This window comes from Corvus kubaryi, unplaced genomic scaffold, assembly GCF_017639235.1.
Source record: "Corvus kubaryi isolate FWS band 111438036 unplaced genomic scaffold, C.kubaryi_AGA036_p1.0 37334, whole genome shotgun sequence".
In the NCBI taxonomy this organism is placed as follows: Eukaryota; Metazoa; Chordata; class Aves; order Passeriformes; family Corvidae; genus Corvus; species Corvus kubaryi.
The window spans coordinates 13,128,486-13,147,022 of NW_024581108.1; the positions used below are offsets into that span (position 1 = coordinate 13,128,486).

Consider the following 18,537-nt stretch of genomic DNA (forward strand, 5'->3'; position numbering starts at 1 on the left):
CCAATTAACATTTGTCAAAAGCATTTGCAATCATTTGCACAAGTGTCAAACAAGGCCTGCTGAATCAGGTCCTTGGGAAGAGGGAGCTCGTGGGGATGAAAAATGATGCAGGGGACAACCAATTATTACAATCCATCCCCTAATACACTCTGCTAATTAATATATATTTAATCATCAAAATATGTATTAGCATTATTGCAATTACTACTCAAACCCTGTCATGTTTAGGACAGTTTTGTCTCAGGAGCAAAATATCACTGTTAGAATTCGCAAAACCACTTTGAAATTCAGCAGTGGGGGAACAATTTTCAGAAAATATTTGGTGTTGCACCCTGAGTTAAAATAATTCTGCTGTCGTTACACAACTTTAGTTAGTACAATTTTCGTGCTATCCATTAAAATCAATTTCAAAGCCTATCACCTATGATTCAAAAATGACCTGCATAGCACGGTAGTACTACATACTTAGAAATATATTAGTAATCCCACATTGTAGGAGAAAGACTTTAAACCACCTCTCTCAAAAAACTGAAAAAAATTGCAGACAACTTCTAAGAGCTTTTCTTTTTAATCAAATTTTAAAAAAGAAGTCAGCATATTTAAGACTGCACCAGGAAACTTCAGACAGTGCTGGAAGTCTGGGAAAGAAGGTGGTTGAAAAGTAAGAAACAACTCAACACATCAAGGAATATATCTAGCTTGTAGAAGGCAGGTCATTTTGTCTTTAATGACCTGTGCAAACTTAATCTGCTTGGCCATTCTCCTGAGCTGCAAGAAGACACATGACAGCTGCCACCACCTGATGTGTCTCGTTCTGAAAGCTGAGGGTGGTGGCATATGCGGGCTCCCATGCACTGCCTTGCAGAGCACTTTGCCAGTATAAGATAATGGCAGTGATGATTAATAGGCTGCAACTGAGAAAAACAAACTCCATGTCAAGGTTATTAACCTATTGTTCTAAGCAGTAGGGTGAAGATATGTAGTTTTTGTCCAACTCCAAAAAAGCCACTTTTACAATGCAAGATTCTATTTTGACTTTTTGACTAGGCTTGATATGCTGAGGAGAAAACCGAAACCTCTTTTGCCTCCTTTTTTTATTAAGAATAGGTGCTTCTTATTATCAGTTGAAGACAGTCTTATTAAAATTAAGAAAGTAAGAGAAAAGAGCAGTAAGAAGTAAACCCAAAGACTCAAACTGAGGCATAATTAATTTACATTTGTTTCATGCAGTTCTTAGCAGCTGATTTAAACAGTTATGTATCCTATCTGTTACTAAAAATGAAGACACCACTGGAGTAAAACTTAACACCTGTTTAACAGTGTGATGTCTATAAAAAACTTAATTGCTGTAGGACAGCAGGGGAATAGTAACTTTCTTTCCCCAACTGACAGTGAAGAGCAGATTTAGAGAAGGCCCACAAGCTATCTAGTATTCCTTGCCAACAGGTTTTTATTCTAAGCAGGCATGAAACAAGCTTTTAAAAAAAACCTAAACCAAGCTAAATCAAAAATATCCCTGCCTAAAATACAACTCTGACCTTAGATTTACAATTGTGTTAAAATGCCCAGATGATGTGCCACTTCTGAAAATACTAATGGTTTCATTCTCACCTCTGGAATCCAGGTCATTTGAGAAATCAGCTGCATGGATTTTTCAGTTAAATGTATGTTGTTATAGGTATTTCAATTTATTCGGACACATGAAAATCTATGTGCCCACCTTTATTCTCAAAAGGGGTCATACATGGAGAAGCTATGTAAAGCAACAGGGATCAGAAACCAGTGCAGATCACAGTTTTCCTGCCTTCTGCTTATTACTGCTCTGTACCTGTTTTCATGCTTCAGTGAATAGCAGGGACGGTACTAAGAGTCACCTAATTACCTATAGGTCCCAGCTATTATGTTAGCCAGTACTCTATTGACCCTGCCAAATCCCATTCAATTGAAAGTGAAATGTTTACACAGCCATTTATTATCATCTGAAAATGATAACAAATGTGACAAAAAAATTAGCAAAATACCTGTGGTTAAGAAACGTGCTATCTGGTCCCCATTATATTGTCTTTACTTGTACAACCACTTTTTCATTTATCTTTAGTCTATTAGATTTGATATACCAGTACAGACCCAATTTACTTAATTTGCTGCATGGCTTTATTGTAGATTCTTGGTGTTGCACTAGTTCCCTATTACTTCAAGCCCTTGGTGATGCTACTCTCTGAGTTTCTGTTCTGTCCACACTCACAATATCCGTGTCTTCCTGCAGTGATCCAATAATACTTAATGATGGGTATCAGGGTACAAAAGGGGAGAAAACTTCAGTCTGAACAGTTAGCACAAATTGGGATGAGTGTAGATGAAATCTCCTCCTAATGCACTAACACAGAACAAAAGGATTTATCTTCTTTTTGTTACCAAGGAAACCTTACAATGTAATACTCATATTCACTTCTTAGATGGAAAATTCCCTCATTCTTCTTAGTCTTTTAACTTAAAATTCCTTTAAAAATTCCTATTTCAGCAAGGATTCATTTGGACCCTTGGTACCTCCTGTAGAAAGAATGTAACTGGATATATCCACTAAATTTACCAAGGATATACTCTGGTATGTCTCATTTTTTTCAGTGGCTTTTTGCAAGGCCTGATGTATTTTATTTAATTTTTAAATTAGGGTTTGATTTTTAAATGCCTTTTACACTTAACCTTATAAAACATGCTCTTCTGCAACATCTGAGTGGTACTTGACAGCTGTAGCTCTGAAAACCGTTTCTACATCTATACCAGAGATGCACCAGCTGCAGGCTGAATGTTTTACATGTAGCATTGTCTTTGCAGACATCTTGCAAATGCATTGTCTTGGCAGACACAAGCAGTGCAGAAACAGGAGGACCCCTTGCAAACGCAGCTGGGGCATTTGCTCAGCATCAGATGTGCAGACGTGGAGCTCAGGGACATGGTTCAGTGGTGGACTCGGCAGGGTGAGCTTTATGGTTGGACTTAATGATCCTTTCCATCATTCTATGATACATCTGTGTACTATAATTTCCAAGAGAAGCAAGAAGAAAAAATAACATAAAAAGAATGAGGTTAAGGGAGGCATTTTAAGGGCAGCAGACCCCATTGTCTGAGTACTAAAGCAGTAGCCTGTTTGCAGCACCTACAGTTTTAGAAATCTGAAGAGTTTCTCCTGAAGATTAAGAAAATAAGGATAGATGGAAAGTTGCAAGAAGAGAAGATGGTGTAGCTGTGCAGCAAGCACAAGGTCGACATTAGGTTAATTGCAGTGGTATTTCAGAGGTTTCAAAAGAGAGATTTAAAAATGAAAGAGACAACAAAGAAAACAAAGCCAGGAGTTTCAGGACATGGATGAGCCCAAGTTTTGGCCCTGGAGCAAATGTGAGGCGAAAGTGCGACTCAAGTATGACAAATTTGTCTTTCAGATAGGAAGACTGGTGTTTTTGAAGCACTCAGTAGCTGGACATTGCGGTGTATACAAAAACTTAATAGCCAAGACAGATAGGGAAAAAAATAAAAATCAGTGTGTGTCTTATCTATCATTATTTCTCACATGGCAACGGAGAGAACACAGATTACTGAGTCTTCCACAATGGTCCCAAGTTAACCATTTGAAAAGAAAAGGCCATGACTTCCAATTTTGAGACACTGACCTTGTGACACCATTAAATACTTGATATTAAAGTACTGTTGCAAAGGACACTAAAAGAAGGTTCTTGTGTTAGGTGATGTACAGAATGTTATCGTAACTCCTATGTTGTTGAGTAGATGGTTAAGAAATCCGAGTTGACCACAAAAAAACCAAACCAAATCAGAATTAAAGAAGCACAAAAATGCCCTTCATCATGTGCTTAAAAGCTGATATAATTCTATATGAGATAAAAAATCTAAATGCATATTACACATATAGATCCTTTATGTAATAGTCAAAAAACTGAGCTTCAATTTATACAGACTTTATGCTGAAACAAAGAAGAACTGGAAATATAATAGAAATAAATATAAAAGTAGATACTGTACAGAATTTCTCCTTACTCTTACAGCAGTACATCTCAAGGACAATTATGTTAGATAATTTTTCCTTTCATTTAGTAGTTTCTAACTACAGGCAATTGGCTTAGGCAAAAGAGGAAATGACCTGAAACATATTCTTAGATCTGCTATGTACATACCCATACAAAATTAAAATATTGGGTATTGGCTTTATCTAAGGAAAAATACGGTGTGAATATATGCATCATATGCTCAAGTAAAATGAGTGTCTTCATATGGTTTCTATATTTTAAAAAGACCAGAATCAAAAGATATCTACTGATGTCCTAACACATTTAAAACCCAAACTCATAACTTACTCAAATATTTCTTCTCTGTCTTCATGGGTGAATGGGCACACGGCTCAGAGGAGAGGCAAGCACCCTGCAGTGTGCCCTGGACCCATTTTTGCCTCGGTCTGGTTGGAATAAACTATTTCTGCTCCTGCCTTGCATGCCAGCAAGGAACCCAGGAACAGAAAAGGGTGCTGGTGGATACCCAGATCTGGTTTTGAGAGCAGATGGGATGTGGCCAGCACATGCACTGTAACTTAAGATCTTAGAGACTCTCTCATAATAAAAACATCATGAAATGTCTTACTGGAGACCTTGGAGGTTTACTAAAGCAAAGGAAGGATTCCACAAAGCCTTTTCTCTCCCTGCTTTTCCTTTACACTTTTCCTTCTATGCAATGACTTAAAGATTAGCTTTTTCACAGCAGCTGCCTGAACTGCAAAAGCTACTTAGAGCCTGCACCTCCATTTTCTCCTCTTAGTTTTAAAGCTCTGAAGAATTTAGAATGCATTTTTGTCTCAATTGAACTGAATGGAAAGTGACATGCATGAGAATGTACAAAATGAAAGCTATAATTTTTTTTTAATTACATAGGTGGTTTATCTCTCTGCTAAGAGCAACCCCAAAGCCTCCCTGAGGAATGGACTTGCTCGATGTACAGAGAGCAAAGCTGGCCAGTTCCCCGAGCACCTGGAACCTGCCTGAGCCTGGCCATATATTGCCAGGGAGGTCTGCAAGAGACTGGACAGATCACCCTTGGCTCTAGAGATCACTAATGTATTGGTTCTATACTGCCCTGTTCTGCTGCCTCATACGCAGTCTTGTACCTGGAAAAGCTATATGTGTGTTGCCATAATTGTGTGCATATTACAGTTTGCACTGCTGTGCATGAATCAGCTTTGCTGAAGCACGACAGCTACTTTTCATGTGGAGAAGCCATTATTACTACTTTTTTGAAGCAGAAAAAATGGCTGCCAAACATGCATAGCACTTAGATGAGAGAAATGAAGTATTACCTTCATTGCTAAAGCAGCTTATCAACATTCTGTTCCTTGCTGCATACATCTTCTGCCACAGAGCATTTCTCCTGGTATTTACTCTCCTCTGTAGATGTAGATGTATGTGGCTGTGCCTGTTCATGTCATTTTTAGGGATTTCTGAGACCTAAAGACCTCTGTTTTTCTTTTTCCTTTTGACAGTTAGTATCTTCCCTTTTAGGTAGTAGCTCTAACTTCTACTGAGCTGAAATGCAATTGTAAGGGACTTACTGAGAAATCCACTAAAAAGATGTCAGACAATCTTGTCTAACCCGACATTAGAAACTGTGCAAATAAGGCTGCGGAAAAATACTTATTCTTGGTATTGCATGTTAACCCCACACGTCTCCTCTGGGACCTCCCAGCACACACTGCTCTCCACTGCTGGTGCCAAGAAGTTAAAAGGTCTGCATGTATGCTGTAATCAATTCAGAAGCAGGTAATACCGAGCGGATGGGAACAGGCTTTGGGCTCAGCATGAAGCAACTCCAGCTCAGTTTAGCTCTAGGAGTCAAACTGACTGATGGTATAAAGTAAATAATTCCCCAACTCATTCTCAAACATAGAAAAGCTACACACTTGATTCATAAAAAAAAAAATAAAAAAAGGTAAAAGATAAAAAGAATAGCATGAGCCTGTAAACCAAATAAAGTAATTCTATTTCTCTTCACAGGTTCTGCAAATTTGTCTTGCACTGCTGTAATGCTGTACAGCTCAGCACGGTGCAGACAAACAACCCATCCTTGCCTTTGTGCCATGAGCTAAATCTCAGACTAAAAATATTGTAACATATTTCTGTGAACGGAAACACAAAGAGATCAAAAAGGAGAAAGAAAAGAAATTGTTACCTTGGGCAGGATCAGGTGGGCCAAACTCCAAAGAGTATCGCAGAATGAAGTTGTTATTCCACACATACAGCTGGTTGTCTCTAGGGTTGTAATCCACTGCGGCGATGTACTGGTACTGATTGGGAAAAGGAATGTCCACGTGCTCGCCTCTGCTTAACCTGGTGTTGTAGATGTAATCGATGGCATTCCTGCCGGTCTCGCTCTCGTTGTCCTGATACACTGACCGCACCACGTACAGGACACCACATATCATGAAAGCATTGGATGCTGCCCGCTTGTCGTAGGTTGTTTCCCAGGTGGCTTCAAAGCGCAGAGTGTAGGGGTTCAGCTGGCTAATTACTATCATCCCGTTGTTTTGCTCCGTAGCATAAATTACCCACAAGCCATTTTCATCAACTGCCAAGTCAATATCAGTCTTTCCCCCCCATCGGTATGGAGAGGTGTCATGGTAATTAGCATAATTGATTATGGCCTCTCCACTCTTAATTCTAGTCCTCAAGTCAAATTTTACTATGTTGCGAGTTCTCTCCTTGTTGAAAAAGACAGCACCGTCATACACTACAAATCCAGTACCATCCACTCGGTTTGGGAGTTTGTACGTCGTCTGCTGGCGTCCGTTTTGGAAGTCCTCTAAAGAAGCATATTCTATCAAAGTATCAGTGCGATACGGAGTCCATGGCATGAAGTATATTTTATCTGCAGCCTGGAGAGGGTCTTTGCACCAAGCACCTGCTTTTTGTTCAGCTTCATATAAATACGGCGAGTCCACAATTGCTTTCAACGTCCCCGGGCAAACAAAAACTAACAGTCACAGAGAGAAGTAAGACAAAAATTACGTCAAATTAAGACCGTCTCATAATAAAAATTTAAAATAAAAAGAAAAAAATAAAAAGGTAGGTAAATCATAATGACTGTGTCAGGAAGAAAAAAAAATCAATTTAATTTGCACTAGATTATACCTTATGTTATAATTAATGCAATTATCACCCTTTATCATCCACTTTTCTTAAAGTTACCATGTTCTTGCTGTACCAGTGTGGAAAGTGGATGGGAACTGTTTTCACTAGTACAGACCAAGGCTCAATGGCATACACAGACAGCTGAAAATGTAGAGCTACTCTTGCATTTTCATTTCAGACTTTTAGTGAGTACACATTAACTCTCCAGAGCTTTTAACTGGTGTGCAGCAGTGTGCTAGGTCATTTCAGTCCAAAAAAAATCACATCAACTTGTTTAGAACTTTAAGAAGTGGTGAGGCTGAAAAAGGAGGTGCCTCGATTAAAAATAAAGGAACAAAACAAATCATCAGGTATATAGAGAAAGCAATTAGGAGCAGAGAAAACAAAACACAACCAAAGCAATGAATGAAACAGACCAGGAAACCCTGTAACCATGGCATGCTATGGAGAGGGTTCTGGAAGCCAGGCAAGATGACACTTGATTAACAAGAATTTACCCAAGGGTGAGAGAAAGAGAGGGAAAGAAAGACAAAGAGAAAGGGAGAGAAAAAAGCAAGGGAGTCTTCCCTCCAGCCCAAGTACTTCAGACACTATACCCCGCCACCTACTTTAAGCAGCCAAGTCACTTTTTTGCAAACAGTCGACTTCTTTATGAGGTGTACTTATGAGATCCTGCTGATTATCATAATATAAGAGTGTTGTGGGGAGGGGAAGGGAAGAGGTTAACATCCATAAGGCACATAACAAGGAGCTGGGGTTTGGACTGTATACGTTATTTACCTTTTTGCTCCACTTCTATTTTAAGCATCGGAAGAAAAATAAAAAAGTGCAAGGAAAAAAGAAAGAAGATTAACATAAATTGACTATTAGTCTAAAAGATTAAATTAGTAACAGACGCTAAATATAGGGAGAATAAGAACTGCACTATATTGGATAAAGAGAAACAGACAACAGGATAACCTAGCAGGAGAGAGATTCTACGGTTACACAAATGAACATGGATCAATCATTTTAGTAGATTAAGGAGGGAATACAGATTTGCTGGCATGTAGTTTCACTTAGTGAACCTGAATAAATAATGAATTTCTTTACTAGTACATGCTATACACACTCTTCTTCTTCTAAAAGTATAATGCTAATGAAGTTGTTTTTTAAGCAACATATGAATTTATCATATATGTGCAAGTGCACATATACATATTATATTAATTAGATAATTAGAAATAAAAAATTCACTATATTAATTACATAGGTTTGCATATGTGAATATTAAACCTCCCCCCGTCTTTGTCCCAGACATTTCCCTGCTTTTCTTTCTTATAAGGAAAGCAGCTTGCACACTTTGGCTCTCCTTAGGCTTTATTCTATTTGTTTTCCTGAATGTTTATCTTGAGACCTTTTGCCACTTCTTAGTCTATAACTGCAAAACCAGACTAGAAGGAATAAGCAAAAACATCTAGAAAAAAAGAAGCAAAAGCACAGTAAGCAAGAGGAAAAGAGAAGAAAAAATTAACAATTAGCTCATTCAGATATTCTCCAGCATCATCGATTAAGCCCGAAACAGCAAGCTAGTATGCAAGGACAGCCATATTGTTTAAAACAAACATCCATCCTGCCACCATACACAGAAGACATAAACCGAACCCAATTAACAAAGTTATATTACTATAGCAATTTTTCCCTCAGGAAGTTTTAAGGAAGTTACAGAAAGATATATAGCTGAAGCCCAGCTAGTAAATAGCTTTTCAATAATTATTTCCAATAAAACCTATTTCATATACACTGTGGCCTTTGAAGCATCCTCCCTTGGTTTCATAAAATGACCTGGAAAATGACAGATGTACCAATCTGTGTAACAGTAGCTGCTGATACCAGGGAAGTGTATCAAAACTATTTGCACAGCTATTACATTTTCAGTATTACAGTATTAGCCTGAAGAATGCCTTTGTATGTTTCATATAAAGTTTGGATTTTCAGTTTCATTTAATGAAATTACATATGATTATTTTGAAAGTGATATTGGCTGATCTGATCTAGTGTTTCATCAGGAAACAATTTCATAACTTTACAGGGGAACCAGAGGGGGTTAATATTTTCAAAATGAACAGTAGTTTTCCTAGCCTTTGTATTGTTATACATCTTTAGGTAAAATACTTGCTTTTCTGCAATTTGTAATTCTGGAGTTATTCAAGTAAACAGAAGATATATTCTGAGGTGAATTCTTGGGTTTCACCATTAGTATTAATGACTTTCACATGATTCTGTTTGTAAACTTCTATGCATGTGCTTATTTCTCACCAAAGAGCAATACTGATATTCTACCTGCTTAGAATTAGTAATAGGAGAGGGGGGGAAAAATAGGGATAACTAAAATCATTACCGGCATGTCTGCTCTGCAAGCACTGGTGTACAACAGCTGTACATTTTTCAGGGACAGATGGGCTTATTGAAATAAAAAAATGCTGCAAAGTCCAATCAATACAAACAGAGAGAGAATAAAACACTTTAAAATGTTTTCTATTGAATTCCTGACTCCAAAATAGGCTTAAAATAAAAATGCACAGATGTACAAAATGGCACTTTTGATGTTCTTCTTTATAAAATGGCTGACTTCTGTTAGTCAAAGTGTCAACATACATTGTGCAGCATAAGTGAGAGAAATGTCAAGTGCAGTACTCTCAATTTCTTTGTAATTTAATCGATAACACTCTTATTTCAGGACAAAGCAATGCCCATAAAATTTGTCTGGAATTTTTGTTGGAGATCCAACTGAGTATCTGAAAAGTTGTTTTGTTGAGGTTTTTTTTTTTGTTTACACTTTGAGATGCAAAGAAGTAAGCTTTTATTAAATACTTTCAAACTTAATTAAATTGACAAAATTAAGTACTTTCAAATGAGTAAAGCAGCCATGTATTTTTGGAGGCCAGCAAAACATAGAGGAGCTGATAAACTGCATTTTGTACAAGGGTGACAGCAACTCCAGTGCGTAAGAACTCCCACCTTTCACCACAAAACCTATTATGACTGCTGTTTTTCATCTCTCGTGGACTGAAAGCTACCACAGTGAGTACTGCAAATTTTTCAGTCTTGCAGTAGCTGAAGATGAAATTCAGAAAAAGTAAGAACCATAAATTAACTTTGGTTAGAAGTGTTGTGATCACTGAACTCCCTTCCTGGGCCCACAAAAGCTTATCCTACATTCCTAATGAGTCTCTTACACTGAGACAGCTGCTATTTGCAAATCTAATAATTTCAGTCATTCTGTAAATTTAAATATAGAGCACTGGAATAAGTAAGGAAATAAAACTTTAGACTTGATAGCTGGAGTTTACCAGGCATCAAAAAAAGAGACTTGGAAAAATAACAGGATAGGCTTTTTGGGAAAGGGAAGAAAGACGGTCAACAATCAAAATGGCTACTGAAGCACAATGTGATTTGAAATCAACCTTCAAAACTTATTTTAGTAACTGGCAATCTTTTGATGACTGGTGGTAATGACAGGTGATGCCTCTTACAGTTCTGGAATTGGGCAGTGTCATCACTGTACATGCTGCAGTTGACAAACTCCAAAACTTATAGACTTTGAAAAACAGGAAAGTATCCCGAACCCTGAATTATGATAGACACAGAATTACAGAGTTCAAAGGGTAGGCCAATGCAATTGACAGTAAATAAAAAATAAACACTTTAAAATTAGAGTAACTACAAGTTAGAGTACAGGGTAGGCCACGCTGTTGCACTATACTTCTGAAACTGGAAAAGAAAAGATTCCTGGAGACAGCAATACCCAATCAGTAGAACATATCCACACTTCTCTTCCTAAAACAGCATAAGAAATTATGTTTGAACATTATTTGCATTACATTTTTTCCTTTATGAGCTAGCCTACTGGAACTGGAAACGTTAACTTCTTGTCACTTGACTGACCTCATGGTTTGGAATCAGATGCACTGCCCTCTTTTCTGAGAATTTGGGAACGAAAATAGTGCTAAAGCAGAAGCGGTCTTTGTGGAACAAAACTTTGGTTAGATTGGGGTAAGACATCACTCCTCAAAAGTGGCACGAGAAAAACAGTTACAACAAGCCACCAATACTACACACAAGAGGAATGGTACTAGGGATCACTGTTTCCAGTAGGCTTCCAAACCTACAAATGGTACAGGGAAAAAAATCAGCAAGCAACCATTTCACAATGACACAGCAGAAATGAAGAAAAACAGATGATCTGTGCTTGGCCTTTGACAACAGTGAAGGTTCAGTGCAGTGAAGCAGTACAGAGCAGTATTTCAGTTTCAGAATTCTAAATTTTGCAGGAGACAGTATGGACAGTTTTGACATAGCTTTGCTTATGCCAGAACTCATTTCCTTCCTTTTTCAATATATACTGTCACCACAGTGTTTTTGCATCTCAGACTTGGCCTGTTTCCTGTACCAACAGAAAATACGACTTTGGTTAAGGATTACTGCAGATCAAGAAATTCACGCTTAATAATAACTCAAGGGAATGATCAGTGCACTGCTCAAATTCCATTGCAAGCACAGCTATTTCTCTGTTGAGTTACGGGACGAGAGAGAAGTCACTGCAAAGAATGACCTTACAAGAAAGCAAAACCAGTTAAAAGTGTCGAATCGGCAGAACTTTCACGATTGTGCACAAATATCAATAAAAAAAAGCATTAATTATTACAAGGAAATAAGTATGTCTAAAGCTACTGAACTTTGGCATTACAAATAATATTGTACAAAACTGCTGAAGTAGCCATAACTTCACATTTTTCTATCTCAATATCATTTCACTATTTTCTTTGATTTCAGTGAAAAACTCTATTTTAGTAGCTGATTCAAGGCACAACTGATACTTTGTCTTTAAATTAAAAGCGAACTTTTCTTTCTCACTCTTTTCCCCTCTGCTTTTAAAGAACACAGTGTGAGTACCTTATTAATGAATTATTCACTCTGAATATGCATTCATTTATAACGAAGCACAAAATCCTTTTACAATGTCCCCCAACTGGGTCACTTGCCTCTGAATGTCAGTGCTGGGTTTTGCTGTGCACCCAAAGTCACCACAGCAGCAGGTAGCCTTTCAAGTAGATCATGATTAAAATTGAAGTCAATTCCTGCTTTACAAGTCTGTGAGCCAAGCCAATTTGTCAGCAACTGGTTGCGGGCAAAAGTACAAATTTCTATCTGGTCTATTGAATAGCTAATTTGAGTTTGTTTTCTGGAAAAACAGTAGCCTTAAAAGCCAAACACTTAAGAACACAGACAGACACTTGGCCAGCATCACACCATGGCTTCCTTCCACACTTTGTGAAGCTAATTGGAGGCCCTAGTCTGCAAGTGCTTTGCATGCATAATGGGTCCATGGGCCATAAACATATGCTTCTTTTCCATGTAACAGCACTCCCGCTTCAATTGTGAGGGCCAGAGGAAGTGAGCAAGAATAAAAAGATTATACTTACTGTAAGGAACACATTCATACTGAACTTCTAGATATTTGTATGTTCCAGGACAAGGATCAGGAAACACATCTGACCCAGTAACTACTATACACTGTGTTCGGTTGTTGCACCTGTAATGGGAAAAGAAAGCAAGCTAATTAATTTAAAATTACATTTAATTTGCGAGTTCATACTAAAGGACTACATTCAGTGCTAACTCTCTTCACACTTGGGCAGTTCAATCCATAAGACAACAAAGTTAATTAATACTAATTAGCCAAAGTCCAAAAGAAGGCTTCAGGACAATATTTTAGTTCAGGCTTTATACTTTTAAATTTGGAGATTGATGTTATCTTAACTGTCCCCATTGGTAGAGATAGCTGTACCAAGTACCAAGTTTATACTGATTTGATACTACTGTTCAAAAATATGAAAACAAAGTGCAGAGATGATATAATTGAAAAAATGTGCAATTTTGAATAATGTATAATAACAACACTGAGTAATTCCTTCCATCTTTAGAGAAACACATCCTGCTGAACGGTTTTACATCTCAGAGAGACTTTTCTTGTGATTCAAGGAAATTATTTTGGTTGGAAGAGCTACTGTAGACAAAGAACATTAGCATTTCCATTTTAATTATTTTAGGAGCAATTGGTGGACTCTAAGCTTCCTCTGCTAGGCTACAGGAAGCAGTAAAGAATGACCACTTGAGGAAATAAGAAAAACAGTTAAAAAGAAGAACTGCAAGAAAATTAATTAAAATGTACTTTGAAGAGACTAAAACATAAAAAATATTTGCTTTACAATGAAAGAAAATGCATTTTGATACAAAGAAGAATTTTATTACAATGCCTCTAATTGTGAGGATTTACCAAACCTAATGTTTTTGAAGGTTTTTTAAACTACTACTACTACTACTAGATTTTAGATTATCGTTATTTTTTCCAGAACAAACAAAAAAACCCAACCAAACAAATATTACCTTGGAAGTTAGAAGTGAAAAAAAAATCACCTAACCTTGAAGAGATGGTCAAAATGTAATACAGAAGAACAGTCACAAGGAAGAGGAAGAAAAGAAAGAGAAGGTCAGGGAGTTTGGTGACTAAAAGGCAAAGAGCTTGGCTGATCTTCTCAGGGGTTAGTTTTGTTTGTCAGCGAACTGAATAACAGAAGTCTGAACTTAAGTAATAGACTAGCCTTTGACTCCAGCTGTACATCAACTTCTCTATTGCCCTACTTCTTCCCATACTCCCTGAATACCACATATCCAAAGCTAAAATAATCTGCCTTGTATCAGTGGCTTTCCACAGCTGAACAGTGCCAAGAGGTATTAGAATAATTCATGCTGCCTCATAAAAGGTAGAGCAAACACAATTCAAAGAACTCTAATATAAATCACTTCCTTTTTTATATAGTAATCAAACTAGCACAGAGCAGGTCACGACATGCTGTGTCTCTCTGCTGAGCAAACTCGGAAACAGCAGCTCTTCTTACTTGATCAGTTAACTCTTCCTCTTTTTTTTTTTTTTAGTTGCTTATTTCTACCATCATAAGGCTCATAATTGCAGAACTAATTGGAAATAGTCAGGGATTTCTGTACATACACAACCATGGATATGGATAGAAGGTGGGGAATCCACCTGCCACCTTTTCCAGAAGGCACAGCCAGGTCCCCTGCACAGCTATTGCACAAATAATGTTGCCCCACTCCCATCCCAATGGAACAGCCAGTCAGTGCAGCAGCTCGTGCAGGATGTTAGAGAGTCTGGAACGACTCTGACACATCCAGTGGCTTTAGACCCAGGCTGAAGGGGGAAAATGTGCAGCCAGCTTGCTGAGAAAACCCCTGTACTCAGTCTGTAATGCTGAAAATGTACACACAGCCCCTCCCACAGAGGACAAAGTGCTGCTCTTGTGTGGTGTAGAGGGAGGCTGTAGAAGCAGGAGAAGGCAACACGGCCCCAAGCCTCGCAGGCCTCTCTGCAATATCCCTGATAGAGCGTTTTTCATGTGCCACACCTCAGGTACACTAACCAGCATGAGAAAATCTGGGATGTAAGATTTTGTAACAAATTTCTTTAAATTTGTGTTTCTTTAGCAAAAACCTCACACTGAAACCAAAATAATTCCTACAAGACTCCTCCTGGTGCATCATTCAGTATGATGGTTTCCACAGCTTTGAGCTGTGTGAAAATTTTATTTTATACTCAAATGAGCAGCAATTAAGACAGAATTATTTATTTCTTATTTATGTTGGGAGAAATTGCTTGAGAATGAAACTAACCAAGGTCATATTTAGCGGTGGGAAAAAGATGGACTCATTTCCCTGTGAAGAGTTGTTTTCTTCAGTTTCATTTTCCCCCAGTAAAAGATTCATAATGCTGTCATCAGCCACAGAACTGAGAAGAACTTCATGCCAGATTTTATCAAAAGGATGTGTAACAAGAATTCAGAGGAAAATGCAGGTTTTTCTCTTTGTACAGTAAGTGTCAGAGTCAAACTTCAGGCATTGAGCAGTGTTTATAGGAAATTGATGACACTCTAAAAACTTTTACTATTCCTTTATGAAAAATTTCACCTGCTGTGCATATGGTCAACTTTTGCCCACCTTTGGCCAAACCTAAAACTCCAATTACAAAACAACGAGCTATGCCCACTGCTGCAGTAGCTACCAGGCCCATCAGCACTTCCTCAAGAAGTGCAATTACTTGAATGACTATATGAATAGTGTATTTGTGCTTTAAGTTGTAGGTTTTCACATTCAAATCACTGATTTTGCTGCACTGTTGGCTGTATTTTATAAAACCTGAGTAATTTACATGCACTTCCAAGATTTCAAATTAAAGACACTTGATTATGATATTCACAGTTTAAAAAGTCTACATTCAGGTAACTATTTTTTACATAGTTAGAGTTTGTATTTCCATTAGAGTGAGACCTGCAAGAAAAACCCACAGCAACTATAGCAGCTGTCAATCCCAATCCATGGGTTAAAGAGAAGACATGAAGAATGAGTGGAATTTGTAGTAGTAGTTCTGAGACAAGTAATTCAGGGAATTTACACTACTGTGATTTGTTCTATGGATAAATTAAAGTCTTCTGTTCACTGCACTGTTTTTCTTTGTAAAACCAGGGATACTCCTCTGTTAGCTTTTGGCCTATAGTTCTTCTGCTATCTGCAAAAACCATTTTACAAACTGGTAAGGGTTTCAGCTGAGCTTCTTTAAGTCAAGATGCACAGAACTCTGTGGTATATTGGACAAAAGAGACTCTGCTCTCCACAAAACGGCACTAAACAGCAGATTATCCTACAAGGGACAGATTATCAAAGGTACCTTATCATTGCCATAGCAGAACTTCATTATTTTGAGAAACCTCTACACTTAGTGTGCTTGAAGAAGAGGATATTGCACTGTTACAGTCTTAAATCTGGTGACCTATTCATTTTTGTAATGGGCAAGCATCTTTTTCTGTCACAGGATTCTCCAAAACAAGACTATTGTGGAAATAAAGTGCCTGGAAATTTGCAAAATTGGCCTAGACACCATCAGGAAAAAAAAAAAATCCAAACCTCAAAAACCTGAACTGACAAGTAACTTGAAGTCCCGCATTCATTTTACACAAAGTTGTTTTTTCTATACAATATACTGTTAATTTGGTCCATCTATTCAAACACTTTAAAAATTGTTCCAATGAAGGTGTTATACAAATCAGTTGTAATTTCTGCAAACTTAAGAAGACAAATCACAAATACTTTGGTGTTTAAGTTCTCTGTAGCTTTTAAGTAACATTTAAGTGTTCTGCAACCTACGTAACTGCATACTTCCCCAGCCTAAGTTAAAATAGAGACATTTTCAGGGAGTTATGTACAATCTTAAAATTCATATGATCTCACAATGAGAAATGTTTTCACTCTCAAGAAGAATTCACAATATTCACAAAGATTTATGATACAATGACTTTGTCATTTACAAGGAAATACAGCAGATCAGCAAAGAACTCTGTATAAACTCAGTAACAGTTAATTTAGGTAAGGTAATATATGAATTAAATTTGAAAAACTGCTAAGGAAAAGACTACCTGTAGTAGTGAAAGAATGATAATTCAGGTTCTTGTGCTAGCAGCAACAACAGTTTTGCAAGGGGAAATGCAAGAATTACCACTATTCTCATGAATGCAAGGAGCAATTTTGTACTCTGACACTAGTTTCTTCTGTATTTTAGTATGAATGAAGAAAGGTTACATCTTCATAATGCACATGCATCACTTAGAGTAATCTAAAAATCAAATGGAGTGTTTAATTAACAGTTACAGTATAATATCTGAACTCCTTTCACCTCAAGAAGAAGACTGTGCAAATGAGGAATGGCCCTTCACATTTCAGATGAATACAGAAAGAAAAGAAAGCAAAGCAGCTCCAGCAGGGCTGTTAGTATCTTCTGCTCATGATGTAGCCATGTCCCTGCTGCATCCATCCTCTTTGCTCAGCTTTAAGGACTGCTGTACTTTCCATGATAATATGTTTGTATTTCAGCTCTAATCTTGACTTGTACAATTCCCAACAAATTGCTTTTGCTTTTTTTAAAATTATTATCTTATGCTTATTATTGCATGTTTTCACGTGCAATGTATAGAGATGAGATTCCATGTGCAATCTATTGTGTGAGGTGTTTTAATCAATAATCTTGTTCTGCTGATTAAGCAGGGGCTTCTGTTTTGGCAAGATAACATTAGTTTCTCCTGTCATGCTCCCAAAGCTATTGAGAATCTTCAGAAGATCATTAGATATGCTACAATAAAGCCTTGGTACATTCTCTTTTCCTTCTTAAATTACTTCTTCACTGTCCTATTCCTCGTCACTGCTGGCACTGCATTATTATTACAGCTCCCCTGAAACTTGCACTAGAGCTATGTCTGCAGGCCATAGGATGCCATTTTCAATTGAAGCTTCTGCTTGAAAATATAAATTAAGAAAATTTCATTATCTCCTGCCAAGGGCCATTATTCACCATTGTTCTAAGGAAGATTAAAAACGCACAGTCTATGGACTTGAACAAATACTCCAGCATTAAAATGAAAAACATAGTGTATCATGACTGGACCAGAAAGTGAAGCACTGGGATCTGAGATTCTGGAAAGAAATTAGCACTACATGGAATAAACCAACTGACTAAGGGAAGAGGTCATCTTCATGGGTAAGTCACATCTGACACAAAAAGATACAAACAGATCCTTTTCAAGTGGTTCTTGCAGTTTGCAAAAATAAGGTATGTATGAAATAATGTCCACATTGCAATTTATCCTTCTAATGCTTTTTTTTATGCATGCATAACTTTGACAAAGATAGTACACACAAAAGAAACATCATGTTATTTTGAAAAGGATATGGATAAAGGCATAGCCAAAAAAGAACTATCAAAATAATTTTGCATATTCCTAATGGTGTATTTCTGTAAATGCAGTGTTTCCTTAAGCAGGGTAAAATCCAAAACCAGAAAAGTCACATGTAATTCAATAAAATATAAACCCACATTTAATAAAGAAAATTAATTTTACTAACATTGATACATTATAAAAACTATTTTGGTATGTTTTGAAACTTTCAAGTCAGTTCTGACAATATTTCTCTTTCAGCATATTGATTAAATACTTAAAAGCCAGCACGACGGCATGTTCCTGCATATCGCCTGCAGCAACCTGCTTAAACACCACTTGAGGCACGTAAACTCCAAGTTGTAGCACCACATACTCCATATGGTCTTCTTGTTCCTTATTCACCCTGGGTGAGCTGCAGTCTGAGTAAAAAGATATGGGAATATGGGATGAATGCACTTCATGTGATGACTTACACTGAAAAATTCCTGAACCTCATTACCCAGAGTAAGTAGCTGTCTTTACAGATATAT

At 37.3% G+C, this 18,537-nt stretch overlaps 1 protein-coding gene across 26 annotated transcripts in view; it reads right to left on the reverse strand.

Annotated features, from left to right (window-relative positions):
• ADGRL2 (adhesion G protein-coupled receptor L2) overlaps nucleotides 1-18,537 on the reverse strand; it is a 384,708-nt gene that overhangs the window by 38,356 nt on the left and 327,815 nt on the right. For 19 of the 26 annotated variants that reach the window (XM_042030361.1, XM_042030366.1, XM_042030367.1 and 16 more), the window contains 3 exons: nucleotides 12,650-12,759; nucleotides 7,965-7,979; nucleotides 6,226-7,026 (listed from right to left, as the gene is read on the reverse strand). In XM_042030361.1, coding sequence (XP_041886295.1) covers nucleotides 6,226-7,026; nucleotides 7,965-7,979; nucleotides 12,650-12,759 — 926 coding nt within the window. The remainder of the gene's footprint in view (nucleotides 1-6,225; nucleotides 7,027-7,964; nucleotides 7,980-12,649; nucleotides 12,760-18,537) is intronic. The other 7 variants (XM_042030364.1, XM_042030373.1, XM_042030370.1 and 4 more) reach the window with 1 other exon arrangement.